The sequence below is a fragment of the Gigantopelta aegis genome, chromosome 12, assembly GCF_016097555.1.
Source record: "Gigantopelta aegis isolate Gae_Host chromosome 12, Gae_host_genome, whole genome shotgun sequence".
Lineage (NCBI taxonomy): Eukaryota > Metazoa > Mollusca > Gastropoda > Neomphalida > Peltospiridae > Gigantopelta > Gigantopelta aegis.
Window position 1 is genome coordinate 5,163,212 of NC_054710.1, and position 15,732 is coordinate 5,178,943.

General features: G+C 35.6%; 1 protein-coding gene across 1 annotated transcript; it reads right to left on the reverse strand.

The window, feature by feature from the left end:
- Positions 1-9,918: 9,918 nt before the first annotated feature.
- LOC121386943 lies at positions 9,919-11,093 on the reverse strand. Its single transcript, XM_041517996.1, has 2 exons — positions 10,794-11,093; positions 9,919-10,237 (listed from the first exon to the last, which is right to left on the reverse strand). The coding sequence occupies exons 1-2, from the start codon at positions 10,978-10,980 to the stop codon at positions 10,032-10,034; spliced, it is 393 nt and encodes a 130-aa protein (XP_041373930.1). The 5' UTR covers positions 10,981-11,093; the 3' UTR covers positions 9,919-10,031.
- Between the last annotated feature and the right edge of the window lie 4,639 nt (positions 11,094-15,732).

The window sequence follows — 15,732 nt, forward strand, 5'->3', positions numbered from 1 at the left end:
TTGAGTTCTTTTTTAACATTCATTAACCAAGTATCTCCATATTGCTCCATTTCCTTATATATAGCTTCTAATATAGAGTTATTAGTAGTATGCATGCAGTTTTATCCAATATTTAAAGATTCTTAGTTTTCGTATAATACACAATGGAAATCGTCCTAATTCATTATACACAAAATCGTTACATGTGCCTTTTCGAAACCCTAGTATTGTTTTACAAAATTGTACATGGATAATTTCAATATCTTGAGCAGGGTGAAAACCACACATTTCCGCTCTGTAACTAAGAACACTTTTAACATGTTTGTCAAATACAGATAACATTGTTTCAATATTAAAATAATTCTTATTACATACAGCAAGTATTGAGACTAATGCTTTACGACCTTGCTCTGCAGCTCTTTTCTGAGTAGGTTACGGTCGTTATATATATATATATATATATATATATATATATACCAAGGTAATTAAATTCATTTACAATCTCTAACTGGTAACCATTATAAAACCATTTTTCACTATCTCGAACTTTGCCACCATTTCTAAAAATAACAACCTTAGTCTTATTTGTGTTTACTGTTAAATCCCATTTATAGTTATACTTTGATAATGAATCAAGCATTAATTGCAGTCCTTCTGGTGTTTCAAATAAAAGTGCCATATCATCGGTATACATTATTAAAAATATATTTAACATTTGTATTTCAGCATAAGGACAATTATCTCTTAGTAATTACATCTCACAGTCATTGACATACATGTATAGGAAATAATATGGGTGAAAACACTTAGACCTGTCTCATAGAGCGAGAGTAGAGCCACAAGAATAATTTTGATTTCAGCGAGTTTATCACAGTTGACCATTAGACAGACACATGGATGTCTCGGCTCGTCAAGGAGTTGATGGATCAGGAGATTTATTTACAAAACAACAGTGTTTCTGCCAGAAAGACATTTTTGGGTATGGCGCTATGGAATTTGAATGCAACCACAGTCAACAGGGGCTATGGGGGGGGGGGGGGGGGGGGAGGGGGGGCTCCTCCATAACGAAAGTGGTTACATATTTAGGGTTAGGCTTAAGAAAATCATACAATAATGATAAGAGTCATTAATTTGGTTAAAATGTTAACTTAAAACAAATAAAAATTTGGGTATGGCGCCATACCCATTTTACCCTCTGGCAGAAACCCTGGACAGACACAGGGATGTCTAGGCTCGTCAAGGAGTTGGATGGTCATTTTTCGACGTTTTTATCAAGGAAATAATCCTCTTTTTTTTCAAGTGGGATTGGTGATAATGGTCGACAGGCTACAAGCTTATATTAGGATCATTCCCTACCTTTTGTTTTTTACAAACAAGCTGTGACAAGATGACAGACTATGCACATATCATAACTAACAACAATAAACCATAATAGTACATAATTAACATAAAAGTGAGCTACAGAAAGGAAAAGTACGTACAGAGAAATAAGACAGGTAGAGAAATGAAACAGTGCTATTAAGTTTCAAAACGTTTAGTAGAAATAATACAGGTAGAGAAATGAAACAGTGTTATTGTTTCAAACCGTTTAGTGCTAACAATAAAGTCATGAACGGATTTAAAAATGTCTATATTTTCCTGATTAGTTCAGTGTAGATCGGCAAATAATAAAATGTTATGATTAACATGTAGATATTTCGATGCACCCTGAATAGAGGGTGATGACACTATTTTCAGCATCTTCCACATGATGCCCACAAGCACATTTTGGATTATCTAAGAGATGACGCTTAACTTTATGACTATTTAGGTTACTGTTACCCATTCTACAAACTCGACAGTGTTGTATCTGCTTAATTCGTTCACCATATTAAAAGTATGATGGGGATAGGTTCAGTTGCATTTGTTTTACATTATGGGTACAATTTACACCAAATCATATTACAAAATTTAATATTATTTTCATGTTATTTGACCGCAAAAACATAGGGTTTGACCCCAAAAACATTCCTACCTAGAGCAGCCACCGAGATATGAATGTTAAACTCTGAAACGCGCACCATTTTGAAAACATGGTCGCCAATTTTTTCATACACATTTGCTAAATTAGTAACAATTATAGGGGTATCACATGACATTAGCTTATAAAACCTTTGTATATTTAGCCATCTATTGTAAATCTTATTTAAATACTTTGTCTTAAATCTCTATACGTTGGGCAAACTAACACAAAGTGGTATTCATTTTCTATAACTTGCATATTGCATAATGTACACAATCTCTGATCATAAGGTATAGTATGATATTGACCCGTTTCGCATAATAGACTATGAGAGGATAATCGTAGTCTGGTTAGTGAACGTTTTAAGTGTGGTGATGAAATAGAAGATAAATATTTTTCACACTCAAAACTGTTTGAACTTATTATGGTTTAACTTAGAAATACAATGACTTTGGTCATTCCGTTCTTGTAAGTATTGATCCATTATCCGTGAGTAAGGCAACACTTGATCTTTCCTCCACCAGACATCTGACATACCAATACTATCTAACATTTAATACCATACGCCCAGTTCAATCCGTTATATGAAATATTATTATTTGCGTCTACTCTTAAACTATTGTAAACATGATATAAAATGGAGTTTCTAATCGAAGCTGTATGTAACCAATATTTAATAATTCTTTCATATCTGCTAATAAACATTTTAAATGTTGAATGTAAGTTTAATGATAGAAACCAATTAGGACATACCATTTTAATTGTTGCTAGACTAACAGTGATAGTGTCTTTAATTACATAATAACATTATATTTTACATTGGTGATATTCAATCATCCCCCTCAAAAAAAAAAAAAATAATAATAATAATAATAATAATAATAAATAAATAAATAAATAAATAAATAAATAATAATAATAATAATAATAATAATAATAATAATAATAATAATAACAATAATAATAATAATAACTTGCCTTAATTTGACTCAAATGAATTTAAATGATCTGAACATGACGGGGTGCCTACCCTCTTTGTAAACCTTACCCTATATAGCATTAAGCATGTGTACCCATTTTTAACAAGACGTGCCTGAAAATGTTTTTACCCAGTCGTTTAAAAAGAAACATGGGATCTGTTTCAATTTCCAATAATATTGTATGAAGCATATTTCATTTCATTTTACACCAAAACCCAAAAATTAAACGAAACATATATGTGTTACTTCCCCCGAACAGATAACTGGACTCGGTGAATATGGTTTTATAGGGTTTTTTATTCCGGAGAATATTGGTATATATAGTCAGTCAAACAAACCCTATAAGCAAACATAACATTATTAAAATACTTTCTCCACTATACATAAACAGTTCTAAAACACCATATTAAAACACATTATAATATATAAATATACACTCTGCAGTCTAGTTATTAACCATACACTGAGCAATAGTTAACATCGCCACAGTAAACATCAAATATAGGCCTAAAACACATACAGAATTACCGTACGTTAAACGACTGAACATTAATCAGTCGTCGGTAATCTTAAATCATTATTTACAGCAAACAATTACACCTACGGCTATATATAATATAATAAAATAAAAAGTAAGGTACACAAACATTATCTTCATAGGTGATACGGTTTACCTAGACACTGAAATACTGTGGGCTTTAGGGCGGTAAGATCAAAACCGTCAAAACGTCTACAAGAAACAAGTACAATAAAACTAATACTATTCTAATTTCATATACACACATACACAATATCCACATACATTCCTAAAACAATAACGACTCATTTAACTATAGCTTGGCTATAGGAATATCCATTATTGTTACAACGTAAGTGCCACGCCCAAATTCTAATACTTTAATTCAGTGTATTTCTTTATCAAGGTAAATCTTAATAGAAGTACTTATTTATTTAAACCTTATTTGTAATTTATAAAATGTACTTTATATATGTTAGTAAAATAGTAAAGTGAATTAGAAAAGTAGAAATATAACTCGTCAGTTATCCCAGTGCAGATTAAGGGCAGATCAAGAGTGTGTAGCCTGTGCAGATCGTGACATGTGAAAAAAAAGTCAGGTGAGTTACAATGAATAGCCACCAACTGGGTCAAACACAGCTGGCCAGTCTATTGGTTGATCGTCACTGTCCTTCTTTAGACAGGTAAATGCATGTCCCTACAGCTCCAAGCCAAAGGTTTAGGTGCATGTGTTTCGTGCATACTAAAATCATTAAAACAGTAAAACCCACATGGTTACATATATTTTTTTTATATTTCATATTTTATTCATAGACATTTTAGAACAATTTAATTAGTTAACTTAAAAATATCATTTGACTTTATTCAGGTTGAGAAACAGTCAAGTTCGTGAGTACTTCTTTGTTTTGGGGGCAATGGCTGAGAGAGAAAACAATTTCGACATACCATTAAAATATACACATTCCCAGCTAACGCACAGGTTTATTTTTTATAACTCCTATACCAATGCAAATTATAATAGCCTGTCAGTTTGTATGCATTGTAGAGCCAGTTATTTATATAGAGTATCTGGAAGAATGTATCGCATGAAATTATTATTGTAAAATAAATAAAATTTCCGTTCCATATTTCTCAGTTAACGTGCAAATTATAACGACCAATTAGATACATCTAGTAATCAAAAGTAAACCTTTCTGGAAAGAATTACAGATAGATTTTGCTTTTTAATTTCGATTTTGAACCGAACTAGCTTCTAAAGTGACACCCTAAAGGTCAACATGGCATGAGTACCTACCTTTACCACAAACCATACTCTACATAAATCTCAATACAGATCAATTTAGCATGGGTACCTACATTCACCATAAACCTTACCCTGCACAGACCTCAATAAGCATTGGTACCATTAATGTTTTTAAAGACATGTTTTAGACACTTGTAAACACATTGTTTTGAGATAAATTGATTTTAATATCAAGATTCCCCTACCTTCAACATTGTGAAAAATGTATAAACTTAATTTTCTATAATTTGACGTAAAATGACCCCTAAAGTGACATTTAAAGGTCACTTTTGCATGGGTATCTGTCCTCACCATAAACTGTACCCACACTCACCATATACCATACTCTGTACAAACCTCAGTAAGCATTGATACCCATTTCTAACGAACCATGCCCCAAAATATGGACGTAACCTTTTCCTAAACATATCTTCCTTGTGTTAAATTATGGATCTGCCCCTGAAATGTCAACCAGAAAGCACCCCTAATAGATGTGTGATGGATATATCTATAAATCAAAGTAATACTATGAACAATATTGATCAATATTATTGGAAAGAATTAAAAGAAACCAATTATTTGTGTCATTTACGGCATATTATATATTCAGAAATAATGACCTTCATTTGACCTTGTATGAAAATTCAGCAAATCAAAATGGAAAGTTTAAATATTAAGTGTCACAAAAAAAAAAAAACCCACAAAAAAACCCTAATAAAAAAAAGTTTTTAAAATTTTAATCTCCCCTATAACTGAAATTTGGTGTCTGTCCCGTGGACTGTTGCTTTTGTGTAGCAGCAGATCAAACATCAATTGACTGTGACGTACCATTAAAAATATGCAAATCCTCAATTAACGTACAGGTTTAGACAAGTAAGAGTTGCACACCTGAAATCTACACATATTGTGGAGTTTTTTTTACATAAGAATCAGTGTTCAAACCGACATAGGGGACGGGACGTAGCCCGGTGGTACAGCGCTCGCTCGAGGCGCGGTCGGTCTGGGGTCGATCCCCGCCACTGGGTCCATTGGGCTATTTCTCGTTGCAGCCAGTGCACCACGACTGGTATATCAAAGGCCGTGGTATGTACTACCCTGTCTGTGGGATGGTGCATATAAACGATCCCTTGCTGCTAATCGAAAAGAGTAGCCCATGAAGTGGTGACGTCGGGTTTCCTCTCTCAATATCTGTGTGGTCCATAACCATATTATGTCTGACGCCATATAACGGTAAATAAAATGTGTTGAATGCTTTGTTAAATAAACTATTTCTTTCTTTTCTTTCTCCGACATATAGATAAATCGACCTGGCTCCGGGACTATTAACAATACACCATTAACGACGTTATTATACCGCCCGTCTTTGTCCTATTCAGTACAGACGAATTTCAAACAGCAGACGATTCTGATATGAAATTCACAGACGAAATTCGCAAATTTGTGTCATTAGTAGCAAGGATTTTTTTTATATACCCTTTCTTACAGTAAAAGACAGGATATATCACACCGGTTGGTATACCCATTGTGGAGCACAGGCTGAGACGAAACAAATACCAACAGGTTCCGCAGGGGAGGTTTGATCCTACGACATGCACCTCAGGCGACCACTGTACCAAGAGCTAAATCTCTCCCCGAAAAAAATAGTAAAAAAGGTTAAAGTATGTTTTGTATATCGACACCACTAGATTTATTAATAATCGTCTATAGGATGTCAAACATTTAGTAATTTCGACATTTCGTCTTAGAAAGGAAACCCGCTACATATGTTCCATTAGTAGCCAGGAATCGTTTATATGCACCATCCCACAGACAGGATAGCACATACTACGGCTTTCGGTATACCAGTCGTGGTGCACTGGCTACAGCAAGAAACAGCCCAATGGGCCCACAGACAGGGATTGGTCCCAGACTGACAGCGCATCAAGCGAACACTTTACCACTGAGACATGTCCCCACACCCTCTAAAAAAAAGAAATAAAGAAATAAATAAACTATCAGGAATGCTGAAATGTTGTTCGGTAAACCTCTCGAATTTACTAATTTTCCTCTTCACAGAATAAAGACAATAACCTTAAAGGCACAGACCCTAGTTTCAACCCGTAATAAATGGACACTAAGTTTAGTCAGTTAACAAACCTGTAACTCATTAGGTTAAAGTTACAACAGACCCTAGTTTCAACCCGTAATAAATGGACACTAAGTTTAGTCAATTAACAAACCTGTAACTCATTAGGATAAAGTTACAACATACCCTAGTTTCAACCCGTAATAAATGGACACCAAGTTTAGTCAATTAACAAACCTGTAACTCATTAGGATAACGTTACAACAGACCCTAGTTTCAACCCGTAATAAATTGACACTAAGTTTAGTCAATTAACAAACCTCTAACTCATTAGGATAAAGTTACAACAGACCCTAGTTTCAACCCGTAATAAATGGACACTAAGTTTAGTCAATTTACAAACCTGTAACTCATTAGGATAAAGTTACAACATACCCTAGTTTCAACCCGTAATAAATGGACACTAAGTTTAGTCAATTAACAAACCTCTAACTCAGGATAAAGTTACAACAGACCCTAGTTTCAACCCGTAATAAATGGACACTAAGTTTAGTCAATTTACAAACCTGTAACTCAGGATAAAGTTACAACAGACCCTAGTTTTAACCCGTAATAAATGGACACTAAGTTTAGTTAATCTACACACCTCTAACTCATTTGGATAAAGTTACAACATACCCTAGTTTTAACCCGTAATAAATGGACACTAAGTTTAGTTAATTAACAAACCTGTAACTCATTAGGATAAAGTTACAATGGAGTGAAACAAGAGTCTGTGACGTTGGAACCGGGAAATATTCTTAAAAATAGACTAGAACTCAAATCAATAACCGCTACTTCTCAGACGCACGTGCGGTTTTTAAAAATATGATTTTTTTTTTTTTGCTTTGTATTAGAAACACTAGATGACCAGAAACACCTCGTTCAACGGAAATGAATAATCTAAAGAATAAAATATAAGTAATGTTTGATTTCAGTGATCGTAAACGGCTCTAATAGTGAACAATAGGTTGTAGTGTTTACAAATTAGGGTTTGTCCCTTTAACTAATTAACCTGTTATTCTGTAGGTCTACAGTGTGCGAGTATAAGCAATTATGGAAGGGGACTACTGTGATGAGACAGACGTCATGTTTTATGGAGCAAAACCAAAACCAAAAAATAATAATGTTCTCCATGAAACATCATATTTGTCTCATCACAATGCCACAATTGTTTTATTCAACCATTTAAAGTAACATAACCTAGATTTTAAACACTGCGACGTATGTGTCAAGCCGTTTTTGATCATTTAAATTAGATGTACTTAAAGTTTATTATTTAGAATATTAATTTTCGTACACCTGACATTTTTCTGGTCATCCAGGTTTTTGCAATACCCCAAAATGCATTTTTCGTAATTCTAAAAACGCACGTTCGTCAGAGAAGTAACGGTTATCGAGACAAGCTCCAGTAATTTCAGACGGTATTTCCCTGTTTAAACATCACTGACTTTAGCTTCTCTCCGTTATGACTTTATCCAAATGTGTGTTGCATGTATGTAGATTATTAAAACCTGGTGTCCATTTCACAGGCTGAAACTAGGGTATGTTCCTTTAATAAAACTAAATACACAATTTACAAGCAATTTATAGTCTGTCCCATCATCCTGCAAACCTGTTGTGCTTTTTTTGCTTTTGTTTTTTGTTTGCTTTTTTTTTTTTTTTTTTTTTTTTTTTTTGTGTTGTTGTTGTTGTTTGTTTTTTGTTTTTTTTTGGGGGGTTTTTTTTTTGGGGGGGGGGGGGGTAATAATTTCAGTTTGGTTTGGCGTAAGAAGAAAAGTAAAAGTATTTGGAAATAACAAAACAAAATTAATATTTCTGTGTCCAGTTTAGAAAAAAGATCAGGACAGAATGTTTTTTAACTTGTAATAAATTTCATAGTATGGAAGAAAGGCGTTCCTGGTGGGAACAACTATAAGTAAACAAACACTTCTGTACCACATTAGCATTCAAAATGTACCTTAAAAATTGTAATGATGTCGATTTTCAAACTATTTTATTTTATTTTAATTTTAGTATTAATGTTATTATTTATTTTAATTTATTTTATTTTTATTTTTTTTAGCAGGGTTGCTTTTTTCTTCTGTTTTTACCCCCTTTTTAGTGGGAAGGTTGTGTTTTGTTTGCTTTGTTTGTTTGTTTATTTCTATGTATTTTTTCCCCCTTCCATTTTGACTGCTGTTATTCTGCGCATCAAATGCCAAACATTATTATAGAACATTATTGGATTTTTGTATTAACATTGTATTGATGCTCAACTTTTAGTCTTCCAGTAATCGATTAGTGAAAACAGGAAAGTTGTGTTACAGACACACGAGGGGGCGAGATGTAGCACAGTGGTAAAGCGTTCGCTTGATGTGCGGTCGATTTGGGCTCGATCCCCGTCAGTGGGCCCATTGGGTTATTTGTCGCTGCAGCCAGTGCACAACCACTGACACATCAAATGCCGTGGTATGTGCTATCCTATCTATGGGATGGTGCATATAAAAGATCCCTAGTTACTAATTGAAACGAGTAGCCCATGAAGTGGTGACAGCGGGTTTTCTCCCTCAGTATATGTGTGGTCTTTAACCATAAGTCCGACACCATGTAACCATAAATAAAATGCGTCAGAGGCGGATCTAGGGGGGTCCCAGGGGCCTAAATTTTGCGACAGTTATAATTTTATTATATATTAATTTTGATTGTTTTTGCGATCCCCTCCAAACCTCCACCATGGTTTCATTGACATTCCGCCTCATGTCATTGCCCCCCCCCCCCCCCAATGGATGTTCTGGATCCGCCACTGTGTGTTGAGTGCGTCGTTAAATAAAACGTGTCCTTGCTTCCTAACACACGAAGACAATGCCAGTTTGTATTCAATATTGTGTTCTGCAGCAATACAAGTACTCAATAACATGGCATCCATATACAAATAAAAGTTCAAATGGTCTCTGAAACGTAGAAAGTCTACAACGTAATTTCAGCGATTCAGTTCAAATTATTTAAAAAATTGAAACTCATAAAAACCCATATATATATATATATATATATATATATATATCGTCTCTGATTAATGGTATTAAGACTGTAAAACTGGATTATGTCAATTTAGCAACAGTTTGTAAAAATGATATATATCGTCTCTGATTAATGGTATTAAGACTGTAAAACTGGATTATGTCAATTTAGCAACAGTTTGTAAAAATGATATTCCTGATATGGTTTTCTTGGTAAGGCGTAAATCGGTCGTGTATGCTGAACATTCGTTCCTGGTTTTTCAGCCTAGAGAGTTCCTGGTGGTGGCAGATGGACGTCAGGTCTCTGTTGAATAAATCATTGCCCTTAAGATGTCTGGAGCCTACATCTCCACAGTATACCAGTATTGCGTCTCCTGGAACGAAAAAAGAAAGGGAATGTTTTATTTAACGACACACTCAACACATTATATTTACAGTTATATGGCATCGGACATATGGTTAAGAACCATAGATATATGAGGAAACCCACTGTCGCCACATCATTGACTACTCTTTTTCTATTAGCAACAAGGGATATTTTGAAAGCACCACCCCACAGAGAATATAGTACATATCACGAACTTTGTTACTGACTGGAACGAGAAATAGCCCAATGGGCCCCAATGGGAATCGAATCTAGATCGATCACACATCAGGCGAGCACTGTACCACTGAGCTACGCCCCCCCCCCCCTCCCTCACCCCACCCCGAAACGAAAGACGAAATATACAGAACCAGATACCAATTGTTTTGTCATGTTATTTATTGCACGAGTTAATATTATAGTAATAAAGGCAATTCTGACTGTCAATAAAAACATATTTGATCGAGTGGAGTGGAGTGGAGGGGTGGTGGTGGTGGGGGTTGGTGGTGCATTAAACAAAACAAACTTTCTACAAATCCTTGCTAACATGACTGAAAACCTCGTACCTCCAAGGCTCCACAACTGTCGCATGGTAAGCAACCGGAGATCTCCGAGTCCTTTCCGTGGGTCTTCGAGAATGACACTCCTTTCATTGAAATCCACGAACATCACGTACACCTTCGTTCTCGGTATGGACGGGAGGTCGTCGTGCCGGTGAACGGTGAATCCAGTCACTTCCGGCGCATGCGCCATGGTGCTGCAGGTGTCTCTGACACGTTGGAGATGTTTCCGCTCTGTCTCCGTATAGAAGCCGATCACACACACTGCGTTGGAAACAGTTTTAGGCGTGGCATATGTCGGCGATATTTTCTAAATAAAAGAAAGTATTTAATATATATACAGCACCGTGTACCAATTAATTGAATTGTATAATACAATTTGTAAATCACTGGACAATAAAGAATATTTATGTGCAGTTTTCTGTGACATGTCCAAGGCCTTTGATCGGGTATGTCACAGGGGTTTAAGCTATAAACTTTAACAATATGGCATCAGAGGCAATCTCTTAAAATGGATTAATAATTACATTTCTAATAGGAAACAAAGAGTGTATATAAATGGAACGTTGTTAAATTATGGAACTCTAAAGGCTGGAATACATCAAGGATCCGTTTTAGGTCCCTTATTATTTTTGGTCTATGTTAACAATATTGCTGATGAATTAGACTGTGTAACAAGGCTATTCGCCGATGATACAAGTATTGGGATATCGTCAACTGACGTTTCAATTATAGAAAGCGATCTAAACATTAATTTGTTTAAACTTTATGAATGGTCAAACAAATGGTTAGTTACCTTTAATCCGAAAAACATGAATGTATTATTATTTTCTCTAACCAAACTAATTAATGAACCATGCCTTGTATTTGGTGACACAATTTGAAACAAATTAAAAACGCATAAACATTTAGGTTTAACGTTAGCAGATGATGCAACATGGTCTAGTCATATTATAAATGTATGCATATCAGCATCGGTAATGATCTCAGTATACAATTAAAGCAGATCATTTAGAAAAGGTACAACTAGAAGCTGCAAGAGTAATCACTGGCATGCCTAAATATGCTTCACGTAATTCGCTATATATTGAAACAGGCCTTACACTTACTGAAAGGAGAAAAACAAAAAAGCTGTGTACAATGTTTAAAATAATGAAAGGAATTACTCCTGATTTCTTAACAAATTGTATTCCACAAAGATTATATACCTATTTATTTTATACCTTACTGGTTAATATGCCCAGCACTTTCGTTTGTTTATTCTCCTGAGGATGTTGGTTGTTAGACTAACGAAACGTCGAATATTTTAAATATTTTTTTAATGTAATTTAACATTTTAAAGTGGTTTCAGTGGAAACATATATTGTATTTATACTTTTTTAACAAAGATTATAAGAAAGGGTTCCTTATATGTTAAGAAATCGGGAGGACATATCTACACATTTTGCTAAAACCTGCTTATTAAAATCATCATTTACTTATTCAGCAATTGATTTATGGAATAATTTTAGCCCAGCAATTAAAAAGTGTGAAACAATATCATCTTTCAAAAACACAGTAACACCAGTGGTAAATAAAGTTCCATATTATTTTTCCTGTGGAAAAAGAACAGAACATATATTGCATACAAGATTATGACATGGATATAGCCCTTTAAAGGCCGATGTGTACAGATGTGGACTTAAAACAGACCCTTTGTGCAACTGTGGATACAGATTAGAAAACTATGTAACAAATATGAACAACAGAGACAGATTCTATGTAATTCCTTACAGCTTTTTTCAACCAATAGATTTACTGTTATATGATCAAAGCACATTAAGTGATGCTAATAATAAAGAAATATTTATTTTATGTTCAAATATATATTAAACAAACCCTCATCGTTTTGATTAATAAAGTATTATTTAAATTACCATAAGGATTATTTATAAATGTGATAGCGAGTTTAACTGCACGTGATGTACTATTTGTGTAATCTTTTGCATATTTGTTTTGTTCTTTCTTTCTTTCCTTCACATTCTTTTGTATATAATACATTTCCTGCCACTGGTTATCCTTGAATGCATACATGTAGTTTATATTTATATCTATGTAATATAGGTCGCCAAGTATATTGTCTGAATATAGAAGAAGGCCTCTAAGTTGTCAAACTTGTGCCCAAGTCTTTTGTTCTTTGTACAATAAAATATGTTTGCAAATATATATATATATACTACTCAAAAGAATTTAAGGGTCAGACGATATTTTCGACATTATTTTCTGAATGTCAATTATATTAGCTAGACCATAATGTCACGCATGGTATTGTTCCATTTTGACCAAAGTGGGTCTAAGCAACCCATAAATGAATTAAAATCCATTGTCATTGACACTGTCGACTAGTTCTAATGGCGAAAACATGCTTACATTTGCACGTAAATTAGGGCGAAAGCGAAAGGTCTGCTAAGTGCCCATAACTTGCTTTTTCACAAAGCGCTTCATTTCCACGCTTTGCACGTGTATTCCATGTTCCCAATGCTGAATTTCCGTATAATTGGAGCTTGCGTTCGTGTACGGTGCACACTCCAAATTCGACAATGGTACGACTTCATCTGACTATCGAAGATCGAGGAAGGGCTATTGCTTGGCTTCAGGATGGCAATACGCAAAGAAATGTTGCTCTGAGACTTGGTGTCAGTCAGAGTGTCGTTGGCTGACTGTGGCAACGGTATCAAGCAACGAATTCTGTTCGAAATCGTCCACGTTCGGGAAGACCCCGAAGCACTACAAATAGAGAGGACCGCTACATCGCCAATATGGCTCTACGTCAACGCACAACCACTGCACGCCGATTACGTGACAATCTGCGGACTGCGACTGGAACTCGAGTGTCTGATCAAACCATATGCAATCGTCTGAGAGCCAATAACCTACGCTGCCGTCGCCAGGCTGTTCGACCACCACTCCTACCACGTCACAGAACGGCCAGACGTCACTAGTGCACGCTTCATCTGCGGTGGCAACGTGTTCAGTGGGGTTGAGTGATGTTCACTGATGAGTCCAGGTTTAGTCTCCAGTTCAACGACGGTCGGGTTCGTGTCTACAGACGTCCTGGGGAGCGCTTCGCTTACGTTAACGTTAGACAACGTCACCGGTTCGGTGGTGGCAGCGTCATGGTGTGGGGCGGCATCTCTATCCACCACAGGACCCCCCTCTATGTGGTGGATGGCAATCTGAATGGAATCCGCTATCTGAATGAGATTATCCGGCCGTTGGTTCTCCCAGGCCTTCAGCAGATTGGCGGCGGGGCAGTTCTGCAGGATGACAATGCCAGACCCCACCGCGCCAAGGTGGTAACGGACTTTCTCAGACAACAAGGTATCGCCAGGATGGATTGGCCAGCATATTCGCCTGACTTGGCCCCAATAGAGCACGCCTGGGACGAATTAGGCAGGAGAGTTCGGGATAACCATGCCCCTCCGGCCAACCTTCATGATCTGGGTCAACTTCTTATGGCAGAGTGGCAGGCCATTCCCCAAGAGTTCTTCAGACGTCTGATCAACAGCATGAGGCAACGATGTGTCGAGTGTATTCGCGCCAGGGGTGGATTCACACACTATTAAACGAATGTTCTAATGTGTAAAATCCATGTTTGACAACCTTCAACTTTGACAGCATGTCATGTGACTTTCTTGTATACAGTGACGTTTATTTGTGGGTTTTTTGTAAATATGGAACAATAAATAAAAAATTTGGTGTAGTTTACATCATCAATCTAATACACTCTGAAACTTATTTGGTTATAAATTTTTGACCCTTAAATTCTTTTGAGTAGTATATATAGATATATAGACACACACACACATGCATACATACATACATACATACATACATACATACATATGGATGTGAAACATCTGGTAATGTTTGACATAATATCATAGAGGAAAGCTTGCTACATTTACTGTGTCAAATTAAAAACTTCACAACCGTATCACCTTGGCTAATTAGTAAATACGACAGAAAAACGTGGCGTTGTGCCCACAGTTGTCGTTGACGTCGATGAAATGGAGTCGAAACAATAGGCAACCCATCTCAATCGCGCGCTCTAGCCACTTAACTAAATCATCCATCCATCCATACATACATACATACATACATACATACATACATTCATGATACATACATACATACCTGACACAAATGCAATACATAGATATGCATACATGAATACATAAAAATGTGTATGTGTGTGTGTGTGTGTGGTATCAGTAATAAGCAATCCACAGAGACTGTTAAAAGTATAGTATTACCTCGAAACTGTGTCTATAGGGTTGTGCACACAAGTTCTTGTTAATTTCTTGGTTGAATCTTGGAACAGTCGTAGATTGTTTGTTTACACAAAATGTAAGGTACACCATCCATACAAAAACGCCAACAAGGAGAACGTTGAACAACGCTAGAGGAAAAATACAAAAGAGGGAAATTTTGAAGCTGGCTGTACTGATGCATCGATTGGAACGAAATCATTTACTATGTCATGTTACGACATATCAGAATAAATTAAACTACAGCTGTTTCGTGGCTAATATAATATCACAAATTGGGAAATGTCAAGGAGCATGTTGATTGCTTCTGTTAAAACGTTACCTTTTCCTTATAAATCATGTCAAACATGAGGTTATTCTTATTAAAATTGATTGCAATACCAGTTTAAGTCAATAGTCAGTTTTGTAGTACAAGTCACAACTGTTCAATCTTACCGCATTGGAAACATAGATGCAGTATTCTCTTTGATGATTGTTACAAAAACTACACCTATTTGACTCAACATACTGCATGATATATAGTAAAGTATTAGCAGCTAAGATTCGGTGAACTAGTCTGTGTAGTAACCATACTGTGCAAAACTATAATCTTGATTTCTGTTTTTAGAATATTATGGTGTTTTAGACTGGTGTTA

Bases quoted from the DNA above. Each gene is read 5' to 3' on its own strand.
- LOC121386943 (XM_041517996.1), bottom strand. From the start codon at position 10,980: ATGGCGCATGCGCCGGAAGTGACTGGATTCACCGTTCACCGGCACGAC. The intron at 10,238-10,793 runs GTACGAGGTTTT...TTTTCGTTCCAG, and splicing joins ACAGTTGTGGAGCCTTGGAG to GAGACGCAATACTGGTATAC.